The 21,482-nt window shown below is 40.8% G+C and overlaps 1 protein-coding gene across 2 annotated transcripts in view; it reads left to right on the top strand.

Moving 5' to 3' along the window:
• Positions 1 to 9,572: 9,572 nt before the first annotated feature.
• NUDCD3 (NudC domain containing 3) overlaps positions 9,573 to 21,482 on the top strand; it is a 106,669-nt gene continuing 94,759 nt past the window's right edge. For both annotated transcript variants that reach the window (XM_003805229.5, XM_063605709.1), the window contains exons 1-2: positions 9,573 to 10,088; positions 15,204 to 15,520. In XM_003805229.5, the coding sequence (XP_003805277.1) occupies positions 9,897 to 10,088; positions 15,204 to 15,520 (509 nt within the window). In that variant the 5' untranslated portion in view covers positions 9,573 to 9,896. The remainder of the gene's footprint in view (positions 10,089 to 15,203; positions 15,521 to 21,482) is intronic.

The raw sequence follows: 21,482 nt of genomic DNA, 5'->3' as shown, positions 1-21,482 counted from the left end.
TTTATAACCTTTGTTGGCTTATGTGACCACTCTGTTTTTTTAATTTTTATTTTTAGAGCTTTCTTTACAGTTTATAGATAATCTCTAACTTACCACAGTCTATCTTCAAATAAATTATATAACTTCACATGCAGTATAAAAATCTTACAACTGTATCCTCTCACTTCGTCCCTCTTGGCCTCTGTATTATGGTTATAATACACTTTACTTCTACACATTATAAACCTTAGGATGTCATGTTATTAATTCTTTTGCTTTAAGCAGTCAAGTATATTTTAAAGAGATTTTCAAATTAATAAAAATAGTATTTTATATTTGCTCACTTAAAAAAACTTTCCAGTGCTCTTTATTTCTTTGTGTAGATCAGAATTTTCATCTGATGTAATTTTCCTTCTCCCTGAAAGACATTTAACTTTTTTTTTCTGTAGTTCAGGTCTACTAGTGATGACTTATTTCAACTTTTGTATGTCTGAGAAAGTCTATTTTTCATTCATTTTGGTAATATATTTTTGCTCAGGGCAGAATTCTAGGTTGACATTTTCTTTAAACATTTTACAGATGTTTCTACATTATCTTTTGACTCACATTGGTTTGAGAGGTCTGCCGTTATTCTTATATAATCCTGTGTACATAATTTACCTTTTTTCTCTGGCTACTTTTAAGATTTATCTTTATCAGTGCTTTTAAGCAATTTGACTATTATGTTCCTCGGTGTAGTTTTATTTATGTTTCTTATTATTGGGGGTTCACTGAGCATCTTGGCTCATGGGTTTTTAGTTTTAATAATTTGGAAAATGTTCAGCCACTGATTCTTCAAATATTTTTTCTGTTCCCCACCCTAGCCTTTAGGAACTCAACTACATGTAAATTAGACAAGATGAAGTTGTCCCACAACTCACTGATGCTCTATTTTTTTTTAAGTCTTTTTTTCTCTCTTTTTCAATTTAGGTGGTTTCTATTGCTATTTTGTCAAGTTCAATAATATTTTATCTATTTCTTTCTCCCTCTCTCCCTTCCTTCCTTCCTTTCTTTTTTTTGAGATGGAGTTTTGCTCTTATTGCCCAGGCTGGAATGCAATGGCACGATCTCAGCTCACTGCAACCTCTGCCTCAGGTTCAAGCGATTCTCCTGCCTCTGCCTCCCGGATAGCTGGTACTAGAGGGATGTGCCACCACGCGTGGCTAATTTTTGTATTTTTAGTAGAGACGGGGTTTCACCATGTTGGTCAGGCTGGTCTTTAACTCCTGACCTCAAATGATCCACCCACCTTGGCCTCCCAAAGTGCTTGGATTACAGCTGTGAGCCACCGCTCCTGGCTGTACTTCTAATCTGTGGTACATCTCATCTGGTGTATTTTTCAGGTAATACATCATATTTTCACTCCTAAATAATTGATTTCTTTTTTTTTATGTCTTCTCTTTAGTTAACATGCTTGCTATGGTTGAAATGTGTCTCCCAAATTCATGTGCTGGAAATGTAATCCCTGATGAAACAATGTTGGGAGCTAGGGCCTAATAAAAGGTGATTGGATCATGTGGGTAGAGCCCTCACGAATGAATTAATGTTGTTATTACTACAGTGAGTTAGTTACCATAAAAGTGGGTTGTTATAAAGTCAGGCTGGCCCCTGGTGCCTCTATCTTGTGTACTCACTTGCCCTTCTGCCTTTTGCTTTCTGCCAAGGGATGACTAAACAAGAAGGCCCTCAACAGATGCTGGCATCAAGTTCCTGAACTTTCCAGCCTCCAGAACCATGAGCTAAATAAACGCCTGTTATTTATAGATTACCTGGTCTGTGGTATTGTTATGGCAGCAGAAAACGGACTATGATAGAAAATTGGCACTGAGAAGTGGGTGTGTTGCTATAACAAATATCTGAAAATGTAAAAGTAGCTTTGGAACTGGGTAATGGGTAGAGACTGGAAGAATTTTGAGGAGCATGTTAGAAAGAGTCTGGTATAATGCCATAAATGGAACATTAAGGGTGAGGTCTCAGAAGAGAAGAGATACAGGGAAAGTCAGAATCTTCTTAAAGACTACTTCAGTGGTCATGACTGTTGACAGAGATATGGACACAGTCTCTGATGTGGACAGTAAATGGCCTTTACTGTCTATATTTCTACGAACATTAATAGTAAATGGCCTTTACTGTCTATATCTCTACCACCATTAACAGTAAATGGCCTTTACTGGCTATATTTTCTACCAACATTATATTTAATATTGGTAGAGGCCATTCTGATGAGGTCTCAGGTGGAAATGAGAAACAAGGTATTGGAAAATTGAATAAAGAGCATCTTTGTTATAAAGTAGTAATGGTGGAACTGTGTCCATGCCTGAGAGCTTCATGGAAAGTGGAATTTGAATGACAAACTAGGATATCTGGTGGAAGAAATACCTAAGCAGTTAAGCATTCAGACTGCTGCATGGCTATTTTAAATCACATATAGTGAGATACAAGAACAAAGGAATGACTTAAAGACAGAATTTATAATTTAAAAAGAAGCAGAGTGAAAGATTTGGAAAATTTATAGCCTGGCCATGTGAAGTATAAAAAGGTACATTTAGGAGAGTGAACTCAGGGTGTGGCCCAGAGACTGCTTGCTGAAGAGATTAGCATGAATAGAAAGGAGCCAGATGCTATTCACCAGTAAGCCTTGGCAATGTCTACATGGTGCTAACTCTGCAGGGATGGGTGCATAGGTGGTGGGGTCACAGTAGCTTCCACTTGGTTTTCAAAAGATATATCAAACAGCTTGAGGCCCAGGAAGAGACTTATTGCAGGGGAAGAGCCACCATAGAGAGTCCCTACTAAGGCAATGCTTAGCAGGAATGTGTGGTCAGAGTTGTTACAGAGAGTTCCCACCAAGGCGATACCTAGTAGAGCCCAGAACTGTAGAGCTACCCTTGCGTAACCCCAGCCTGGGAGAGCTGCAGTCATGAGACTCCAAACCAAGAGAAAGCCATGGAGACCTGGCTGCCTGAGGCCTTGGAGGCCCAATCCCCAAACCAGTGTGCCCAGGAACATTACTGGAGAAACAGCTAAAAGCATCTGCCCTCCTGAACCCCATGTGAGAGTCTCAGCTGGGCCAGAAGGGGCCCAGCCCTACACTATCTCCTCTTACTCAGTTTTATGTCTGACCTCTAGAGCTCAGGCAGGCACTTTGCCCTAACATGTCCACTTACTTTTTAGGGGAGGGAACAGGATTGTGGATGATTATCACTTTTTAAAATACATTTTTGGCCAGCGCAGTAGCTCACGCCTGTAATCCTAGCACTTTGGGAGGCCGAGGCGGGCAGATTGCCTGAGCTCGGAGTTTGAGACCAGCCTGGGCAACACGGTGAAACCTCGTCTCTACTAAAATACAAAAGAAATTAGCCAGGCAAGGCAGCGTGCACCTGTAATCCCAGTTACTCAGGAGGCTGAGGCAGAATTGCTTGAATCTGGGAGGCAGAGGTTGCAGTGAGCCGAAATCGCGCCACTGCACTCCAGCCTGGGCGACAGAGGGAGACTCTGTCTCTAAAAAAATAATAATAAATAAAATACAATTTTTCAGAGTACATTTTAAAATAAGTTTTAGATTTCCAAAATAAATTGCAAAGAGACTACAGAGTTCCTGTATAGCTCACATCCAGTTTACCCTATTATTAACTTATTACATTAGTATGGTTCATTTTTCACAATTAATAAATACTGATAATTACTACTAACTAAAGTGCCTACTTTATTTTGACTTCCTTAATTTTTACCTAATGTCCTTTTTCTGTTCCAGGATCCTACCCAGGACCCCACATGATATTTAGTTGTCAGGTCACCTTAGGCTCTTCTTGGTTGTGACAGTTTCTCAGGCTTTCATTGTTTTTGATGACCTTGACAGTTTTGAGGAGTACTTGTTAGGTATTTTGTAGAATGTTCCTCAAATGGGGCTTGTCCAACATTCTTCCCATGATTAGACTAGGGTTATGGGTTTTTGAGAGGAAGACCACAGAGGTAAGGTGTCATTCATAGCATATTAAAGGTGTATACTATCAACATGACTTATCATTGTTGATGTTGACCTCGATCACCTGGCTGAGGTCATCCTCGTCAGGTTTCTCCCCTTTCCACGCTCTACCATTAGGAAGAGTCACTACACGTATCCTAGACACAAGAAGTAGGGAGTCATGCTCCACCTCCTTGAGGGCAGACTAGCTACATAAATAACTGGGAATTCTTCTGAACAGAAAATGTGTCTATTTTCTTCCATTTCTTTATTCAGTATGAGAAATATCTCTATATATCATATAGGTATGTATATATCAATATATTTATATGTATATCGGTATGGACTCACAGGTATTTGTTTTATATTTTGGGTTCTAATATAATAATACCTTATTTTGCTGCTCAAATTGTTCCAGCTTTGGCCATTGGAAGCGCTTTCCTTTGTCATACCCCCATCATTGTGTGGTTTTTTTTTTCTTTGCACTTCCTTTACTTTGAGACACCACCCACAAGATGCTCCAGGCGCATCTTGTATATTTTCTGTGCCAGTCCTAGAATCAGCCATTTCTCCAAGAAGCCCTGGTTCCTTCTATTGGAGAATATCAGAAACCAAGATCTGGGTGGAAGGTATGCTCATTGCTACTGAAGCATTGTTGCTTCTAGACCTTCTCAGCTGAGAGCAAGTAAATACATGTATGTACACTCACCTGCATATATACACATTTCTGTAAACAGTTCTACACATAGCCATCTGTATCTATAAGGATGAATTTCTAACTCTGATCTATTACCACATGGATCATTCTAGCCTCCTTCCCCGCTTATTTATAACCCTCTCACTCCACCAGTGAGAAACCTGGATCCCACCACCCTCAACCATTTACTTAATTGCTCATTTCCACTATACATATCTAGCGGTTTCAGAATTGATAACCCATACCCCTGTTAGGAATAATTGTATCAACTAGATTTCAGTGTTTATATACAGTTCCTTTTGTCTTTAGTCTTACAGACTCTGCTCATTTCCAAAGTTACTTAGGACAGCATCTCCTTCTATCATCCCTTCAGTGAGGTTGTTTCATACATCTGTGACACACTTAGATTGTTTTGTCACATTCTGCAACCCATTCTGGGATCCCCCAATCTCCTAAGTGATTTTTTAAAAGACTGCCTATATTAAGATTTACTCTTGGTGCTATAAATTTCTATGGGTTTTGACAAATGTGTAGTGTCACGTATCTATCATTATTACTATTAATTATTATTATTAATAATTATCACTATTAATAATTGTTACTATTAGTTACTAATTATTACTATTAATTACTAATTACTAATTATTACTATTATTACTAATAATTACTATTAAGAATTATTACTAGTAATAATTCTTAATAATTATTACTAGTAATAATTCTTAATAATTATTACTATCATTATTCTATGATAGTAATTACTATCATATAGAATAATTTTACATCCTAAAAAATTCCCTGTGCATCAGTCAACCTTTTTTTCACACCCAGACCCTGACAACCACTGATCTTTTACTGTTTCTACATTTTGCATTTTTCAGAATGTCATATAATTGGGTGGTAGCATTTTTTGAGTGGTTTCTATCTCTTAGCAATATGCATTTAAGATTAAGCCATATCTTTTTATTGATTGACAGCTTATTCCTTCTTACTGCTGAAAACAGTACTTCATTCTATGAATGTACTACCATTCGTTTATCCAGTACCTGTTGACGGCACCTGGTTGCTTCCCATTTTCGGCAATTTTGAGTAAAGCTGCAATAAACATTTGCATGTGGATTTCTGTATGGACATAGTTTTCAAATAAGCTGGGTAAATACATAAGAGCATGATTGCTGGACTGTGTTATGACATTATGTTTAGCTTTGCATTCAATTTAAAAGATATTTTGGCCGGGCACGGTGGCTCATGCCTGTAATCCCAGCACTTTGGGAGGCTGAGGCGGGTGGATCACAAGGTCAGGAGATCGAGACCATCCTGTGAATGGTGAAACCCCGTCTCTACTAAAAATTCAAAAAATTAGCCGGGCGTGGTGGCGGGCACCTGTAGTCCCAGCTACTCAGGAGGCTGAGGCGGGAGAATGGCGTGAACCCAGGAGGCGGAGCTTGCAGTGAGCCGAGCCGAGACTGTGCCACTACACCCCAGCCTGGGCGACAGAGCGAGACTCTGTTTCAAAAAAAAAAGATATTTTATTTACTTTTTGAATAGGTAATGCATGTATATGGTATCAAATACAAAAGTAAGTTTTTCTCCTATTTTATAGTGTTTCCCTCAATTTCCCTTCTCCAGATGCAGCGTCTGTTCCATTTCTTTCTTTAGGTGCTAAAGAAAATTATTCAAAACTTTGAATATAGCAAGAAGATGACTGCATGTGCTTCCAGTTATACTGAGGAATTATATAACAGGCTCACCAGAGATTCATTAATTCTCTAGGGCAGTGATTCTCAGAGTGTAGTATGTGGCCCTGGGGGGCCTCCAAGGTAAAAATAACAATACTATGATGTTATTTGCTTTTTTACTATGTTGACATTTGCAATGACGGGGCAAAAGCAATGGCAGGTAAAACTGCAAGTGTCTCAGCCGGAATCAAGGCAGGCCACTGTCCTAGCTTGCTGCTGTCACAAAGTATCATAGACTGGGTGGCTTAAACAACACATGTTTATTCTCTCACAGTCTTGGAGGCCAGAAATCCAAGACCAAGGTGTTGGTATCTGGTGAGAGTTCTCTTCCTAGCTTGAAGCAATCTCACTGTGTCCTCACACGGCCTTTCTTCTGCATGTCTGCAGAGTGAGATCTCTAGTGTCTCCTTCTCCTCTTATGAGGATACCAGTTCCATTGGGTTAAGGTCCCACCCTTATAACCTCATTTAACCTTTAAGTATCTTTTAAAGGCCCTTCTAATCACCAATGTGACTCCAAATATAGTCCCATTGAGGACTGGGGCTTCAACATATGAATCTGGTGGGGGGCAGGCACATTCAGTCCATAACAGCACCAAACTCGACTAGTATGCACTGCCTTACACTTACAGGTTAAAAATGTTCAGTTTCACTTAAGAATGCTCCTGATAGCATTTAATTATTAATTTTATTAAAAGTTGTTTTATTAAAAGTTCTCCACTTGAGAACAAGTCTTTTTAATAGTGCATGATTAAAAGAGAAGTACACATAAGACATGTCTGCCTCATACTGAAGCAAAATGGTTGCACTGATGCAAAGCACTTGTGTGATTGAGTTGCCAATTGAACAAGTCACAGAGCATCATTTTTACTTGAATGACAGAATGAAGTGAGCCTGTCTCTTCAAGGAAAATAATTGATTGTATCTACTTCCAATAATAAAGTTCAAGTTTTTAAGCTAAAATTAGAATTCAAAAAACCCATATCCTGCTTCCATGAGCTTGAGTGCTTGTCAATAAAGACAGACTTCTCTGATGAGTTTAGTGGTAATTCTAACAAATGTTATTTTTTGATATTATATAATGAAATGATATTAGAAACCGAGATCTGGGGGCAAGATATGCTCGTTGCATAAAACGAGTGAACATTTGGAAGAGCTGCATAACACAGTGGACCAACATTTTCAAATGACTAATTAATACATGATGGTATAAAATCATGCATTTATTAACGATCCATTCAAAGTGAAAGACCAATCGATATTAATGTAACAGAGTATGAAAAGTCTATAGATACAGTTTTAGATTCCATATGGCAAGTAACCTTTAAGAAACTACCAGTTACAGGGCTGGGTGCAGTGGCTCACACCTATAATTCCAGCACTTTGGGAGGCTGAGAGCGGAGGATCGCTTGAGCCCATGAGTTTCAGACCAGCCTGAACAATGTAGGCCCAACCTCGTCTCTATAAAAATAATTTAAAAATTAGCCAGGCAGAGTGGCATGTGCTTGTAGTTCCAGCTACTCAGAAGGCTGAGGCAGGAGGATTGCTTGAGTTCAAGACTTCAAGGCTACAGTTAGTTATGATCACATCGTTACATTCCAGCCTGGGTGACAGAGGGAGACCCTGCCTCTTAAAAATAAAAAAAATAGAAACTATCGCTTGTAGAAGAATTTTGATGTCATTTTAAAGACAAATAGCCACATTTATTTGAAAAGACAAAATATTCCTCTCATTTGCAACTGTCTGTGTGAGGTTGCATGTTTTCATATACTTCAATGAAAACAACATAATGCAAATTATGTTGCAGTGAATGCAGATGTGAGAATCTTGCGGTCTTCTTTTTTTTTGTGGAGACGGAGTCTAGCTCTGTCGCCCAGGCTGGAATGCAGTGGTGTGATCTCGGCTCACCGCAACCTCTGCCTCCTGGGTTCAAGCGATTCTCCTGCCTCAACCTCCCGAGGAGCTGGGATTACAGGCACCCGCCATCACGCCTAGCTAATTTTCGTATTTTTAGTAGAGACAGGGTTTCACTGTGTTGGCCAGGCTGGTCTCGAACTCCTGATCCTCCCGCCTCGGCCTCCCAAAGTGCTGGGATTACAAGCATGAGCTACCGTGCCGGCCAAATCTTGCTGTCTTCTAGTAAGCTCATTAAAGAGATTTGCAAAAATGTAAAACTATGTCACTCCTCTCACTGAACTTTTATTGCTTTGAAGAACATTATTTTTTGCATAAAAGTATGTTAACATGTAATGTGTTTTATGGTCATTTAAAAATGATTAAATATTTAAACATTTTATGTTTTAATTTCTAATGTGGTAAATATTGATAAGCATAACCCATATCAACAAATGTTCTTTGGAATGTTCAACAAATTTTAAGAGGATTAATGGTCCCTAAATCAAGAGTTTCAGAACCACTGTTCTAGGGCAATTTACCTGAGTTGGATTTTATTTACAATTCATTAAAGCTTATACACTATGAAGACATGTTAACTTGCATGTTTTAATCTAGAAGAGGTGCAAATCATTTCTATCCACTAGAAATGATAACCTATAGTTTTATCATCTTGTAGAACACCAGCCAGCTTTGTATCCAACCTAATCTTACTCTAATGCTTTGTCAAAATGTTTAATCTCCACTTCCTCAAAATGCTTTTGAACCGGCTTTACCATATCATTGTTAATTTGCTGAAATCTTGGATATGCGTTCATGATATATTTGTATGAGTGTCATGCTTTTTACTTTTTTAAGATTATACTTTGACAGACACTAACAACATATGTATATATGACGTATATATGTATATACATACTATACACACACATACACGTACATATTTCACAACGATGGCATACGGATTCTCTATTCTGAATCTAGCTCTTTCCACTTAATATACGTTGAATGCACTCTTTATTTTCTTCGTCATCTTGACTTTCTTCTGATGCAACGCCCTGAGTTTAACTCACAGATCTGTTAATAAGAAACCCATACATCCCACATATACGCATTTTCCCGTATCTGGCTCACTAACAAAAAGCTTACCCTAGCCCCATCTTTAACCATAGGTTCCGAATACCCAGGCTGGAATTCAACACAGAAATAAGAAAGGATCCACAGACAACGTGACAAAAATCCGAACAGTCACGTGACATTGCACGCCCCATAATTTTTTTCCGCCCGCTTCAAACATGGCGGTCAAGCCCCCGCACCGCAGCAGAAGCCACGGGCCTCCTTCCGCGTAGGAACCTCCTTGCTGCCCTTGTCGGGCTCTTTTGTCTAAGACCACCTCAAGGCAAAGCCCGTGGGGCAGCTGGGTCTGGGGAAAACAGCCCGGGGCCGCGGGGGCCGAACGAGCACGGACCGGAAGTTCCGCAGCCGCGCCGTCCGGCGGAGCCGTTGGCTGCGGACGCCGGAAGTGGCCAGTCGGCAGGTCTGAGGCGGCGCTGTGTGCGTGAAGCGTACGAAGGGCGGGAGGCGACATGGAGCCAGGGGCGGCCGAGCTGTATGACCAGGCCCTTCTGGGCATCCTGCAGCACGTGGGCAACGTCCAGGATTTCCTGCGCGTTCTCTTTGGCTTCCTCTACCGCAAGACAGACTTCTATCGCTTGCTGCGCCACCCATCGGACCGCATGGGCTTCCCGCCCGGGGCCGCGCAGGCCCTGGTGCTGCAGGTGAGGCGGGCGGGCCTGCGGTCTGGGGAGCCGCCGCCCCCGGCCTGCCCTGACTCCTGGCGCCCGCTCCTCCAAGCTCTCCCAGCCTGTTTCCTCCTTTTCCTGGTGTCCTGGGGTTGAGCTTGTGAGAATGGCTTCAGTAATTTGAAGCGCGGATTGGATGTCAGTTTATTCCGCTGAGGTGTTCGCTCCGGACGTCCTGAGGTTTCAGAAGTAGTAAGCCGACTGTTAAGAGCCCTACTCAGCACCCGCCAGCGCGTACCCCTCACGGTGCTGGGGGCTGCTAGTCAGGGAGCGAAATCCATGCAGGCCAGACAGAAGGAAGGACATTTACAGCAACAGAAACGTGCATGCCCCAGAACTACCGAAGACTTGATCTGGCGGGGATGACGGAGGCATTGTGTTGATCAATGGGTGTGGTCGCTTGTTTGAAATGTGACTTCCCAGGTCAAAGACTGTCAATGTAGTGCTTATTAAAATTTCTATTTGAGCTTAATTCCGTACCCTCCAGGTTAAGTTTATTGTATGTTGGAAACGCTGTCAATACTCATTCAGTGAAGTTGACTGGGCACTTTTGAATGTAGTGGTAAGCAACCTTTTGCTGAATGTAGTTTACACTCTTAGTTGCCGCAGGTGAGGGTGATACGGGTGTTTAAGTAATGGTTTCTCTCTCCTTGTGACACTTACAGTTAAAGAGAGAAAACCCAGAAAGTAATAGAAAACTTTTTAAGGGCAATTATTTGATGGAGCCCATTGTAAAGAAAGGAAATAGAAATGATGGTTGAGAAGTGAAGGTTTTATAAGAGAGGTGAGACTTCTGATGAGATTAAAAGAAACTATTCAGCCAAGCATTAAGCCTATTTGTAGAAACCCAAGAAGATAGAAATGCTGATGATACCTCCCTCAGTTCTCTAGATGTTACAGTTTATAAAATGCTTCAGATGTTTCCTCCTGAAGTCTTAATGCATGCTGCAGGTTGGTAAGATGTTACTTTGCTCAGCAGAAGCCAAAGCTTTGAATGTCTTGGTAGCTACCAGGGTAATAGGGCCAAACGAGGAATGGGGTTCCATTAGGATTCAATTTCAGAACTTAAGGCTATTCCTCGTCCTTGTCAGTGGCATAAGTGCCATCTTAGTGATGAGAGAGCTGTTGGAGGTGGCCTTTAGCAGGATCTTATGGCAGGTTAATGAAGTCTTGCCATTTGATCTTCAGTGTCTCTGTGAAACAGATAAGTTTCAAGTTTACGTACCAATTCAGCAAGGTTAAGTGATTTGACCAAGAACACACAGCCAGTTCACTGTAGAGCTGAAACTAAAAATTTCATTTTGTGGATTCCAAATCTTTCTGTTCTGTTGTTTAACCATTCCATAGTAGGATGAGAACACTTTTGTCTAGATTGATTGTAGTTTGCAGAAAGATGTGGAGAAAGGAGTATATACTGAGTAATATGTATAGTATCAGATGTTTTATATTCTGGGGTCGTTATCTTATAACATAACCTGAGAGGTTGGTCTTTGTTTCACAGATGAACTGACAGAGCACTCATTTACCTGGTAACTCATTTACCTGGTAACACCTCTTACAAGACACTTCCATAGGTTAGGATTTGGTGACCAGTCTAATGAAGTAGTGGAGATGGGGAGCAGGGATGGAGGAAGGGGAGGGATGGGTCAAAGATGATCCAAGGTTTCAAATTGGGTGACTGGAATAGTGATAATGCATTAACTGAACTGTCACCTGGGTTTAGGGGGAAAAGTTCAGTTTTAGACAGGTTGAACTTGAAGTTGCAGGTAGGAGTCCCTGCCCATAGGCTATTGGAATTACTGGACTAGATCTTTTGGGAGCTAGAGCAACTGGAGTGGTCCGAGGGAGAGAGAAGAGCCAAAGGTGAAGAACAGGCCTTGGGGAATAATCTTGGTGGAGAGCAATAAGTTTCACAGAAACCAAGGGGACAACAGTCTCCAGCAGATGCTTAAGAGAGGTGTCATGTTTTCTGGAAGTGGTTCTCAACCATCAGCATCGCTTAAGGAACTTTTTTCTTTCTTTTTTTTTTTTTTTTTTTTCCTGGAGATGGAGTCTCACTCTGTCGTCCAGGCTGGAGTGCAGTGGCATGATCTCAGCTCACTGCAACCTCCGCCTCCTGGGTTCAAGCAATTCTCCTGCCTCAGCCTCTCGAGTAGCTGGGATTGCAGGTGTGCGCCACCACGCCCGGCTGATTTTTGTATTTTTAGTAGAGATGGGGTTTCATCATGTTGGTGAGACTGGTCTCAAACTCCTGACCTTGTGTTCTGCCTGCCTCGGCCTCCTAAAGTGCTGGGATTACAGGTGTGAGCCACTGCGCCTGGCCAAGGAACTTTTAAAAGCACATATTCCTGCATATTTTGGTTGGGTAGATCAGGGTGAATCCTGGGAACCTGTTCTTTTTTTTATTTTTTTATTTTTTATTTTTGAGATGGAGTCTCATTCTGTTGCCCAGGCTGGAGTGCAGTGGCGCAATCTTGGCTCACTGCACCTCCTCCTCCCAGGTTCAAGTGATTCTCCTGCCTCAGCCTCCCGAGTAGCTGGGTTTACAGGCATGTACCACCATGCCTGGAGAATTTTTGTATTTTTAGTAGTAGAGATGGGGTTTCACCGTGTTGGCCAGGCTGGTCTTGAACTCCTGACCTCAGGTGATCACCCACCTCAGCCTCCCAAAGTGCTGGGATTACAGACATGAGCTACTGCGCCTGGCTGGAACCTGTTCTTTTATCCACAAAAGCTCATTTGACAGGAGGTTTGTAAAGGTGATTTCAGTATTGACAAGGGTTTTATTGTGGGGTGGGACAACACTGAATGAGACTGAGTGACTTGGTACCAGCATAACATTATTTCTTCGTGGTAGTAGGTGATCTCCTGACCTCCCCACTCCTACTCATCTGCCTCTTAGGGTTTTTTTTTTTTCTGTCCCTAACTTGATGGCATAAGACTCCTTCCTGGGGTCTGCCTCTCCACCCCCACCAGATGTGGGATGCTTGGTGTCTCTGCTGAATATAGGCAGAGAAGAATTTGGATGGGAGTGCTGGGCTGCATCATTGTGGAACTTCAAAGCGTTCCCTTAATATTTTGGGGAGTACAGTGTTGGTGTAGAGTTAGGCAGCTCATACGTTTCCTTCTAAAAGTTTGCATAGCCTGGATACACAGCTTGAAGAACCTCAGCAGGAATGATGTATGTGAAAATTGCATTCCATTTTATAATACATTAGTATGTTTTAAGACAAAAATCGTTTAGACTGACAAGCCATTCATTATAATCGATAATGCTGTTTTTTTTTGGAGTCCACTTTGAGAAGTGCTCCTTTGTAGAAGTCCTCGAAACTAGAATCAGGAAAGCTAGCTACATCCTGTTCCTTACATAAATTGTTGAGAAATCTTGGGAGAGTCACTTCACCTCTTGTCAGCTGAGAAGATTGATTGGAGGTTACAGATTAGAGTTCTCTTCCAGCCCTATGTTCTGTGACTCTAGAATGAGTACTGAGAACATGTGATGGTTGGGAGGTTGGCAGTGGTAGCACTTCCTGGTGGTGTGAATGGGTAGGTCAGAGAAGGCTGGATGTACTGAGTGAGCAGAGGCAGCTGCATGGTGAGGACTATCAAGTCTGGGGGTTCTGTGTTAGAAGTCTCAGGTGTTAGGAGAGAGAGATCTTGTTGCTTTGCTTTTGTGGAGTTAAGATGAAGATCTGGAGTATCAGCAGGATGAGCAACTCTGAAAGCATGGACTCAAAGCGGTAGAGACCCTAATGTTAGAATGAAGTCAGGGCTTCAGGTTATCTGCAGAAGTAAAAATGGTTCTGGTGTTGTTTCCAGTTTTTAACCTTTTAGGATTTTATTGATTTTTTTTTCCCCTCTGCCTACATCATCATCTCCCCGCACTGTTTGGTGTGTGCTGCGTAATTTTTTACTTCTTTTGCCAGCAGGAGCTGGGGCAAGTTACGTAACCTTTCCAAGCCTTATTTTTTTCTCATTTTTGAAATGTTGATGCTGTCTTCTTCACAGTATTTTTGTGAGGGTTTTGAGAGAATGTTTGTAAAATAATTTGACACAGTTAGTCTGTTAGCACCCTTTTGACTGCCCGCGCAGTGCACAGAACATTGTTATTTAATACCTGTCCGCATTCTAGCCCTTTGGAATCTGACTCCCACCCATGTCCCAGGTTGCTCTCTCAGCCTTTCCTCCCTCCAGTTATTGCAAGAGCTTTTGCCCTTCCTTGACAAGCCTATTCTTGGAGCTATGGCATTTCCTCCAGTGGTTCCCTGTGGAAGATGTGCCTCTCATTCAGGATCTAACTGGGATCCTCCTTGTTCCAAGAAGTCTCCCTAGATTTCTTTCGCCAGACATGCTCATTCCCACCCATACTCTGACAGGGAATTGAGGGCCTTGTCATGCCCCCTCTTGTATCAGAGTTTTCATGTGTGGCTATGTCTTGACTGTACTTTTTTGGTAGAGAGGTCCCAGCACCTTCATGGGTGTGACTGTTTCCCAGAAAATGTTAAGAACTTGTTTACACACCAGAATTTTGAGTTCTTAGGAGGCAGCAGAAATCATTTTGATGTTTTTTGTGCGTGTGTGTTTCTTGCATACTGTAGGCACATAGTAGATGTTTGTTGAATTGAATGTCCATGCAGTGTGGTGAAAAACAGCAGCAGTCCTGTAAACCTGGTTCCATTTTGGGAATTGAAGTTCAGCCATATTTTCATGTTTCATTTGTGAGTCTGAATTTTGGTGCCTTTATAACCCACAGTTGTACCAGGACCGTGTATTCTTTGCATTGTGAACAAGACTGGGGTCTGTAAAATAATGACAACAAAGACCATCTAACTGTACATCTTTTAGGTATGTAAATATTGTTAGCCTTGGCTTGTAAGTTTCTGATTTTGTTGATTTTGGAATCCTCCTGTTAAACACTGTTTACCTGTCAGCTTTTGGTGAAGTGGCAGTGCATTTCCATTTTGCCAGTGGGAAAACTTGTCAGTTTCTGACTTTTAGTTCTCTCCTTCACAGATTTTACCACATTTCTACAAGATATGTGGTACAGTATTGGGCAGATGAACTGATTGCTGGATTGGTGTTTGATTTTAGGTATTCAAAACCTTTGACCACATGGCCCGTCAGGATGATGAGAAGAGAAGGCAGGAACTTGAAGAGAAAATCAGAAGAAAGGAAGAGGAAGAGGCCAAGACTGTGTCAGCTGCTGCAGCTGAGAAGGAGCCAGTCCCAGTTCCAGTCCAGGAAATAGAGATTGACTCCACCACAGAATTGGATGGGCATCAGGAAGTAGAGAAAGTGCAGCCTCCAGGCCCTGTGAAGGAAATGGCCCATGGCTCACAGGAGGCAGAAGCTCCAGGAGCAGTTGCTGGTGCTGCTGAAGTCCCTAGGGAACCACCAATTCTTCCCAGGTGGGAATTTCTACTTTGCAGCTTCCTTCTTTCTTGCGTAACATCTGGTGTTTGGGTTTGTCCATAATTTATTCTTACTTTGTAACACATTAATTCTTGATCTCAGTATTTATTTAGCTCTTCATGTTTGTAAACTGCTGCATTACAGTCTTTCAGTTATGTAGGATGGGAGGTCAGTTGGCTTAAGGTCAGTTCCCTCATTTGGTAAGGTCAGTAGTCATACAACCATTTGAGATCCAGAGCCAAAATTAGAGCACTTGACTCCTCTCACAAAGACCTAACTTTATCTGTGGTTAGAGGCTTAGCCTCAGCAGCTCGATTGTTTGTGTTTTTCTCTCTGCAGGAGCACTGCTAGGATTTGCTCATCATGCCTGAGGTATAATGGACACCTGAAATGACAGTCTGTTTTAGGTGACTGGATTCACATCCTCGCTATGCCGCTTCCTGAATGTATTACCTTGAACAAGCAGTATAACCTTTCTGTGTCTCAGTTTTCTTCTCTATAAAATGTAGGTGATAATAATAGTACCTGTCTCATAGAGCTGTTGTGAATTTTAAATGAGCCGATAGTCAAGCAGCTAATGAGCAGTAGAGCTTGAATATGACATGAGGTTTCCCTGAATCAAGCCTCTTGCTGTATGTACTTGTACTCACTTTTTAGGAGTTATGTTTCGTGGGTGCTCTAAACTTAGTTATACAGTCCTTCCTTACAGTCTGAGTGAGATGAGCTGATCCCTTCTTGTGTGGGAGTTGTATTAGTGTCTGCAAGACAGCCACGAGCCTCCTGGCCTGCTTTGTTTTTTTGGAAAATTCACTCTCTTCCCTCCTTGATAGGATGGGTCACCTGTGTGCCCCCAAATCCCTGCCACCTTGAGTTCTCTTCTGTTTTTCTCACTCCTTTACTCTCTTTCTGACCTGTTTTGGGGGAGATTGTGTGTGTGCGTGCACACTTTTTAATAGAGACCGGATCTTACTCTGTTGGCCAGGCTGGAGTGCAGTGGTGTGATCATAGCGCAATATATGAATTGAACTCTTGGGCTCCAGCAATCCTCTCGCCTCAGCCTCCTGAGTAGCTGGGACCATAGGCATGCACCACCACATCTGGTTAATTTTGTAATTTTTTGTAGAGATGTCTGCCACTATACCTGGCTAAATTTTAAAAATATTTTCTTGCTGTATTGCCTAGGCTGTGGGGGAGTTTTTGATTTTTTTTTCCAGTTAATGAAGCAAAGTGAACAACTTGGAATGGCTTATAAAATATGGAGTAAGAGAAAATAAGTTTTGTAAAGACAGGAGGGGCAAGATTGCAGAGTCTTAAAGTCCAGGCTAACTAATGGAGTTCGAAGAAAACAATTGTTTGATGGCAGAACCAAGCTGATGGAGAAGGGGAGCAGCTCTTGAATATGGAGCTCTGGATGAGAAGGGGTGAAATAAGGATTTAGAGATTGGAAGTGGGGAGTATAGGGTGGAAGGCAGACATCTGATATTTCCTTGCAGATCTTTTTAAAATATTTTTTATAGTGCAGATCTGCTGATAGTGAATTCTTTCAGCTTTTTTGTCTGAAAATGCCTTTATTTCATCTTCCATTTCTGAGGATATTTTTGCTGGATATAGAACTGCAGGTTGACACTTTTTTTTTGTTTTTGTTTTTCTTCAAACATTTTAAAGACTATCATTCCATTGTCTTCTAGCTTGCACTGTCTCTGATGAGAAGTGAGTAGACATTCTTTGTTCCCCTGTGTGTGAAATATCCCCATTCTCTTGTTATATCAGTTCCTTGAAGTTATTATCATTAGTTTGAGCAATTTGATTAAGATTTACTCATGCATGATAGTCCTTGTGTTTATACTATTGAGAGACTTTTGAGCACACACACACACATACACACACACACACACACTTAGGAGGTCTGTTTTCTCTTTGTCCTTCCTTTGGAATATTTTCTGTTGACCTGTCTTCAACTTTACTGTCTTTTCTCCTTTGGTGTCTAATCTGTAGTTAAACTCATCTAGTAACTTCTTAATTTCAGATAGTTTATTTTTTAGCCCTGCAGGTTCCCTTTGATTTTTTTTTTTTTGTTTGTTTTTTCCTTTTTCTGGAGAACGGGGTCTCGCTATATTGCCCAGGCAGGTCTCGAACTCCTGGGCTCAAGCTATCCTCCCGCCTCTTAGCCTCCCTGAGAGCTGGGATTACAGGCGTGAGCCACCGCGCCCGGCCCCTTTGATTGTTTTTTATGGCTTCAATTTCTACCTTGGTTTTCCTTTAAATCCTTCAATATACTTACAATAGTTTAAAGTCTTTATCTGCTAATTCCATTATCTCTGTGATTTCTTGGTTTATTTCTATGGATTGAGTTTTCTCCTGATTTTGGGTTACATTTTCTTTTTCTTTCAAATGTCTGATAATTTTTTATTGGATGCTAGACATTAATGAATGTTATGCTGTCGAGTCTCTGGGTTTTGATTTCTTCTGTTGAGTGTTGAGTTTTGTTCTTGCAGGCAATTAATTTATTTGCTGATCAGAATGATCTTTTTGAAGCTTGTTTTTTATTTGTATTGATTGATCAATTGATTGTAGAGATGGAGTCTTAATATGTTACCCAGGCTAATCTCGAACTCCTGGTCCCAAATGATCTTCCCACCTTTGCTTACCAAAGTGCTGGGATTATAGGTGTGCACCAATGTGTCTGGCCTTGTTTTTCAGCTTTGTTAAGCTGTATCTAGGGTACTTTTATTTTAAAGCTAGCTTAGTCTTCTAAGACATGCCTTTTTGGGGCTTCTGAGTGCTCCAGCTGTTAGTGAGGTCTTTCCATTCTGACTGGTTGAGGCTTGAGCGTCTCCCAGCTCTAGGGATTGTCCATGTCAGTTACCCAGGTTTCCTACTTGTCTCATGGAGTTGCACTTTACACATGTGCAGTTTTGTATTCAGCCAAAGACTCAAGGGGATCCTATGAGGTTTTTTGGAGTTCTTTCTATGCGCAGCCTCCTTACTAGTAGTCTTTCTGTAAAATAATCAGATGTAAGAATGAAGATTTAATATACAAAGTTGTTTGTCATAGTCCACTTAGGCTGCTATAACAAAATAATATAGCCTGGGTGGCTTATAGACTACATAAATTTATTGCTCACAGTTCTGGATACTGGAAGTCTAAGGTCAAGGTACTGGCAGATTCAGTGTCTGGTGAGGGCCCACATTCTGATTCGTAGTTACCTTGCTGTGTCCTCAAATGGTGGAAGAGGTGAGAGAACTCTCTCAAGTCTTTTATGAGGGCACTAATTCCAGTCATGAAGGCAGAGCCCTAATCACCTCCCAAAGTACTCATCCCAATATCTTGGGATTAAGATTTACCGTAGGAATTTTGGGACACAAACATTCAGTCTATAGCATTGTTCACTTCAGTTCTATTTATTCCAACATTACTTATATTAGCAAAATTTTGGAAGAATGCTGAATTTCTATAGTAAGGGAATGGATAAATACATTTATAAAATGCTTTTAAAGACTACTGACATGGTTATTGTGATGGTCAGTTTCATTTGTCAGTTTGGCTAAGTTACAGTCCTGGTTATTCAGTCAAACACTCATCTTGGCATGGCTGTCAAGGTATTTTGTGGATGTGATGCAAGTTAGTAATTGGTTGACTTTAAGTAAGGGTGATTGTCCTAGGTGATCTGAGCGGGCCTGATCTATCAGCTGAAAGCCTGAAGAGCGCAGCAGAGCTCCCCTGAAGTAGAAGAAATTTCTCCGATGGACAGCAGCTGCACTCAGTTTCTGGAGAGTTCCACATTGGCCTGCTATGTGGATTTCAGACTGGCCTAGCCAGCCCCCACAATCATGTAAGCCAATTTCTTGCAGTAACTCTCTTCATAAATACACTTATCCCTTGGTATCTGCAGGGGATTGGTTCCTGGTCCCTCGTGGATACCAAAATTCATGGATGTCTAGGTCTCTTATATAAAACAGTATAATATTTGTGTATAACCTATGCACATTCTCCCATATACTTTAAATTATGTCTAGATTACTTACAATCCCTAATACAATGTAAATGCTATGTAAATAGTTGTTACACTGTATTATTTGGGGAATAATGACAAGAAGTTTGTACATGTTCAGCACAGACAAAACAATCCATTTTTTTTTTTTCAAATTTTTGGATTTTTTTTTTTTTTTTTTTTGATACTGGGTCTTGCTCTGTTGCCCATACTGGAATGCAGTGACATGATCTTGGCTCACTGCAGCCTCTGCCTTCTGAGCTCAAGCATTCCTCCCACCTCAGCCTCCCAAGTAGCTGGGACTACAGGCGTGCACCACCTTGCCCAGCTGATTTTTGTATTTTTTGTAGAGATAGGGTCTTACCATGTTGCCCAGGCTGGTGTCGAACTGGTGAGCTCAAGTGATCCACTCGCCTCAGCCTCGTAAAGTGCTGGGATTATAGGTGTGAGGCACCATGCCTGGCCTTTTTTGGGAATATTTTTGATCCGCAGCAAATATTTTGGTAAATATTTTTTGGGAATATTTTGATTTGGGCTATGGAACCCATGGATAGCGAGGGCTGACTATATCTGCTGCTTCTGTTTCTTTGGTGGAACCTTGACTTATACAGATATTTTCATGATATAATGTTAAGTGAGAAGGGGAGAATTCAAACTATATAGTCTAATATCAAATTTGAAAACTTTAAAAATTATGTATGTAGAAAAAAAGCTGGAAGAAAATAGGAGTAGTAATCACAGAGTGGTGGAATTGTGAGTGTTCTTCATTTTTATCTTTGTCTCTTACTATATTTTCTAATTTTTCTGTAATGAGCATTTATTTTGTTTTATTAATTTTTTTGTATTCCTTTTATGATCTCTAAAAAATGAAAGGAGGGTATTGGTTTTGATTTCTGAGTAATAGACTAGAATAGCTACTTTGTTGTTTTGTAGAGACCCTATTTTAAAATTCTTGAACCAATGAATTTTGTTCTGGGTTAGAATTAGAGTGAGTTTTGTGAGTTCTACCTTAAAAATAAGTATAGAGTGAAGACTTGGATATGTTTCAGGAAAGCTAACTTTTCTACTTGGTAGCTCTTTGTTCAGAATAGACTGGTACCGCAAGAATCCTAATCAAACCTTTCCAAGGACTGGAACATTCTCAGCTTCAGTTACTTGTTTTCCTTGAACAAAACAGGAAGTTGTGGCACCGATCTCTAGTTATACCTGAAATGTAGTGTTTTAGCAGATTTGAAAATAGAATGTGAAAGACCATCCTTTTCCTTGTTCTACCTTTAGCTGCACCCCAAGTCCTCCCACCAGTGTTCAGGATGGTTTATCCTATAAACTATAGATCTGCAGTTCTTTTAATTGAGTAATTTAAGGTAGTTATTCTGTAGAAGACCACACAGAAGCACCATCTTTTGTGAGCACTCTGTCTAAAATCTGAGAATCTAAGTCTTAGATTGCTGATATCTGATGACTCTTACTTGACATGTTTTTCGGTTCTAACCAGTATTAGGCAAAAACTCCCTTTTTGTATACTACAGTAAAGTCACATCACATGCTTATTTAATTTAAATAAATTCAGTGTAAGCTGGGAAAGAAAGGAACAAGATTAAAAATAATGTATTTATATTTTGTATATATGTATTTTGAATTTTATTTTTTTAGAGACAGAATCTTGCTGTGTTTTTCAGGCTGAACTCGAACTTCTGGGCTCAAGTACTCCTCCTGCCTCTATATATGCATTTTTATTGTAAGGTGTTCATTACTGTATACAGACAATTGTTTTGTGTTTTAGTAAAGTATAATTTATGTAACAATACAATTCATTCCTTTTAGAATACAGTTTATGACTTTGGACAAATGTAGTCTTGTAACCACCATAGTCAAGATAGATGACCAGTATGGTTTGGCTGTGTCCCCACCCAAATCTCATCTTGAATTGCAGTTCCCATAATCCCCACATGTCATGGGAGGGACC

The sequence above is a fragment of the Pan paniscus genome, chromosome 6, assembly GCF_029289425.2.
Source record: "Pan paniscus chromosome 6, NHGRI_mPanPan1-v2.0_pri, whole genome shotgun sequence".
NCBI classification, from domain to species: Eukaryota; Metazoa; Chordata; class Mammalia; order Primates; family Hominidae; genus Pan; species Pan paniscus.
The sequence above is the reverse complement of the archived record's forward strand: the minus strand, read 5'-3'. Positions and strand labels throughout refer to the sequence as shown.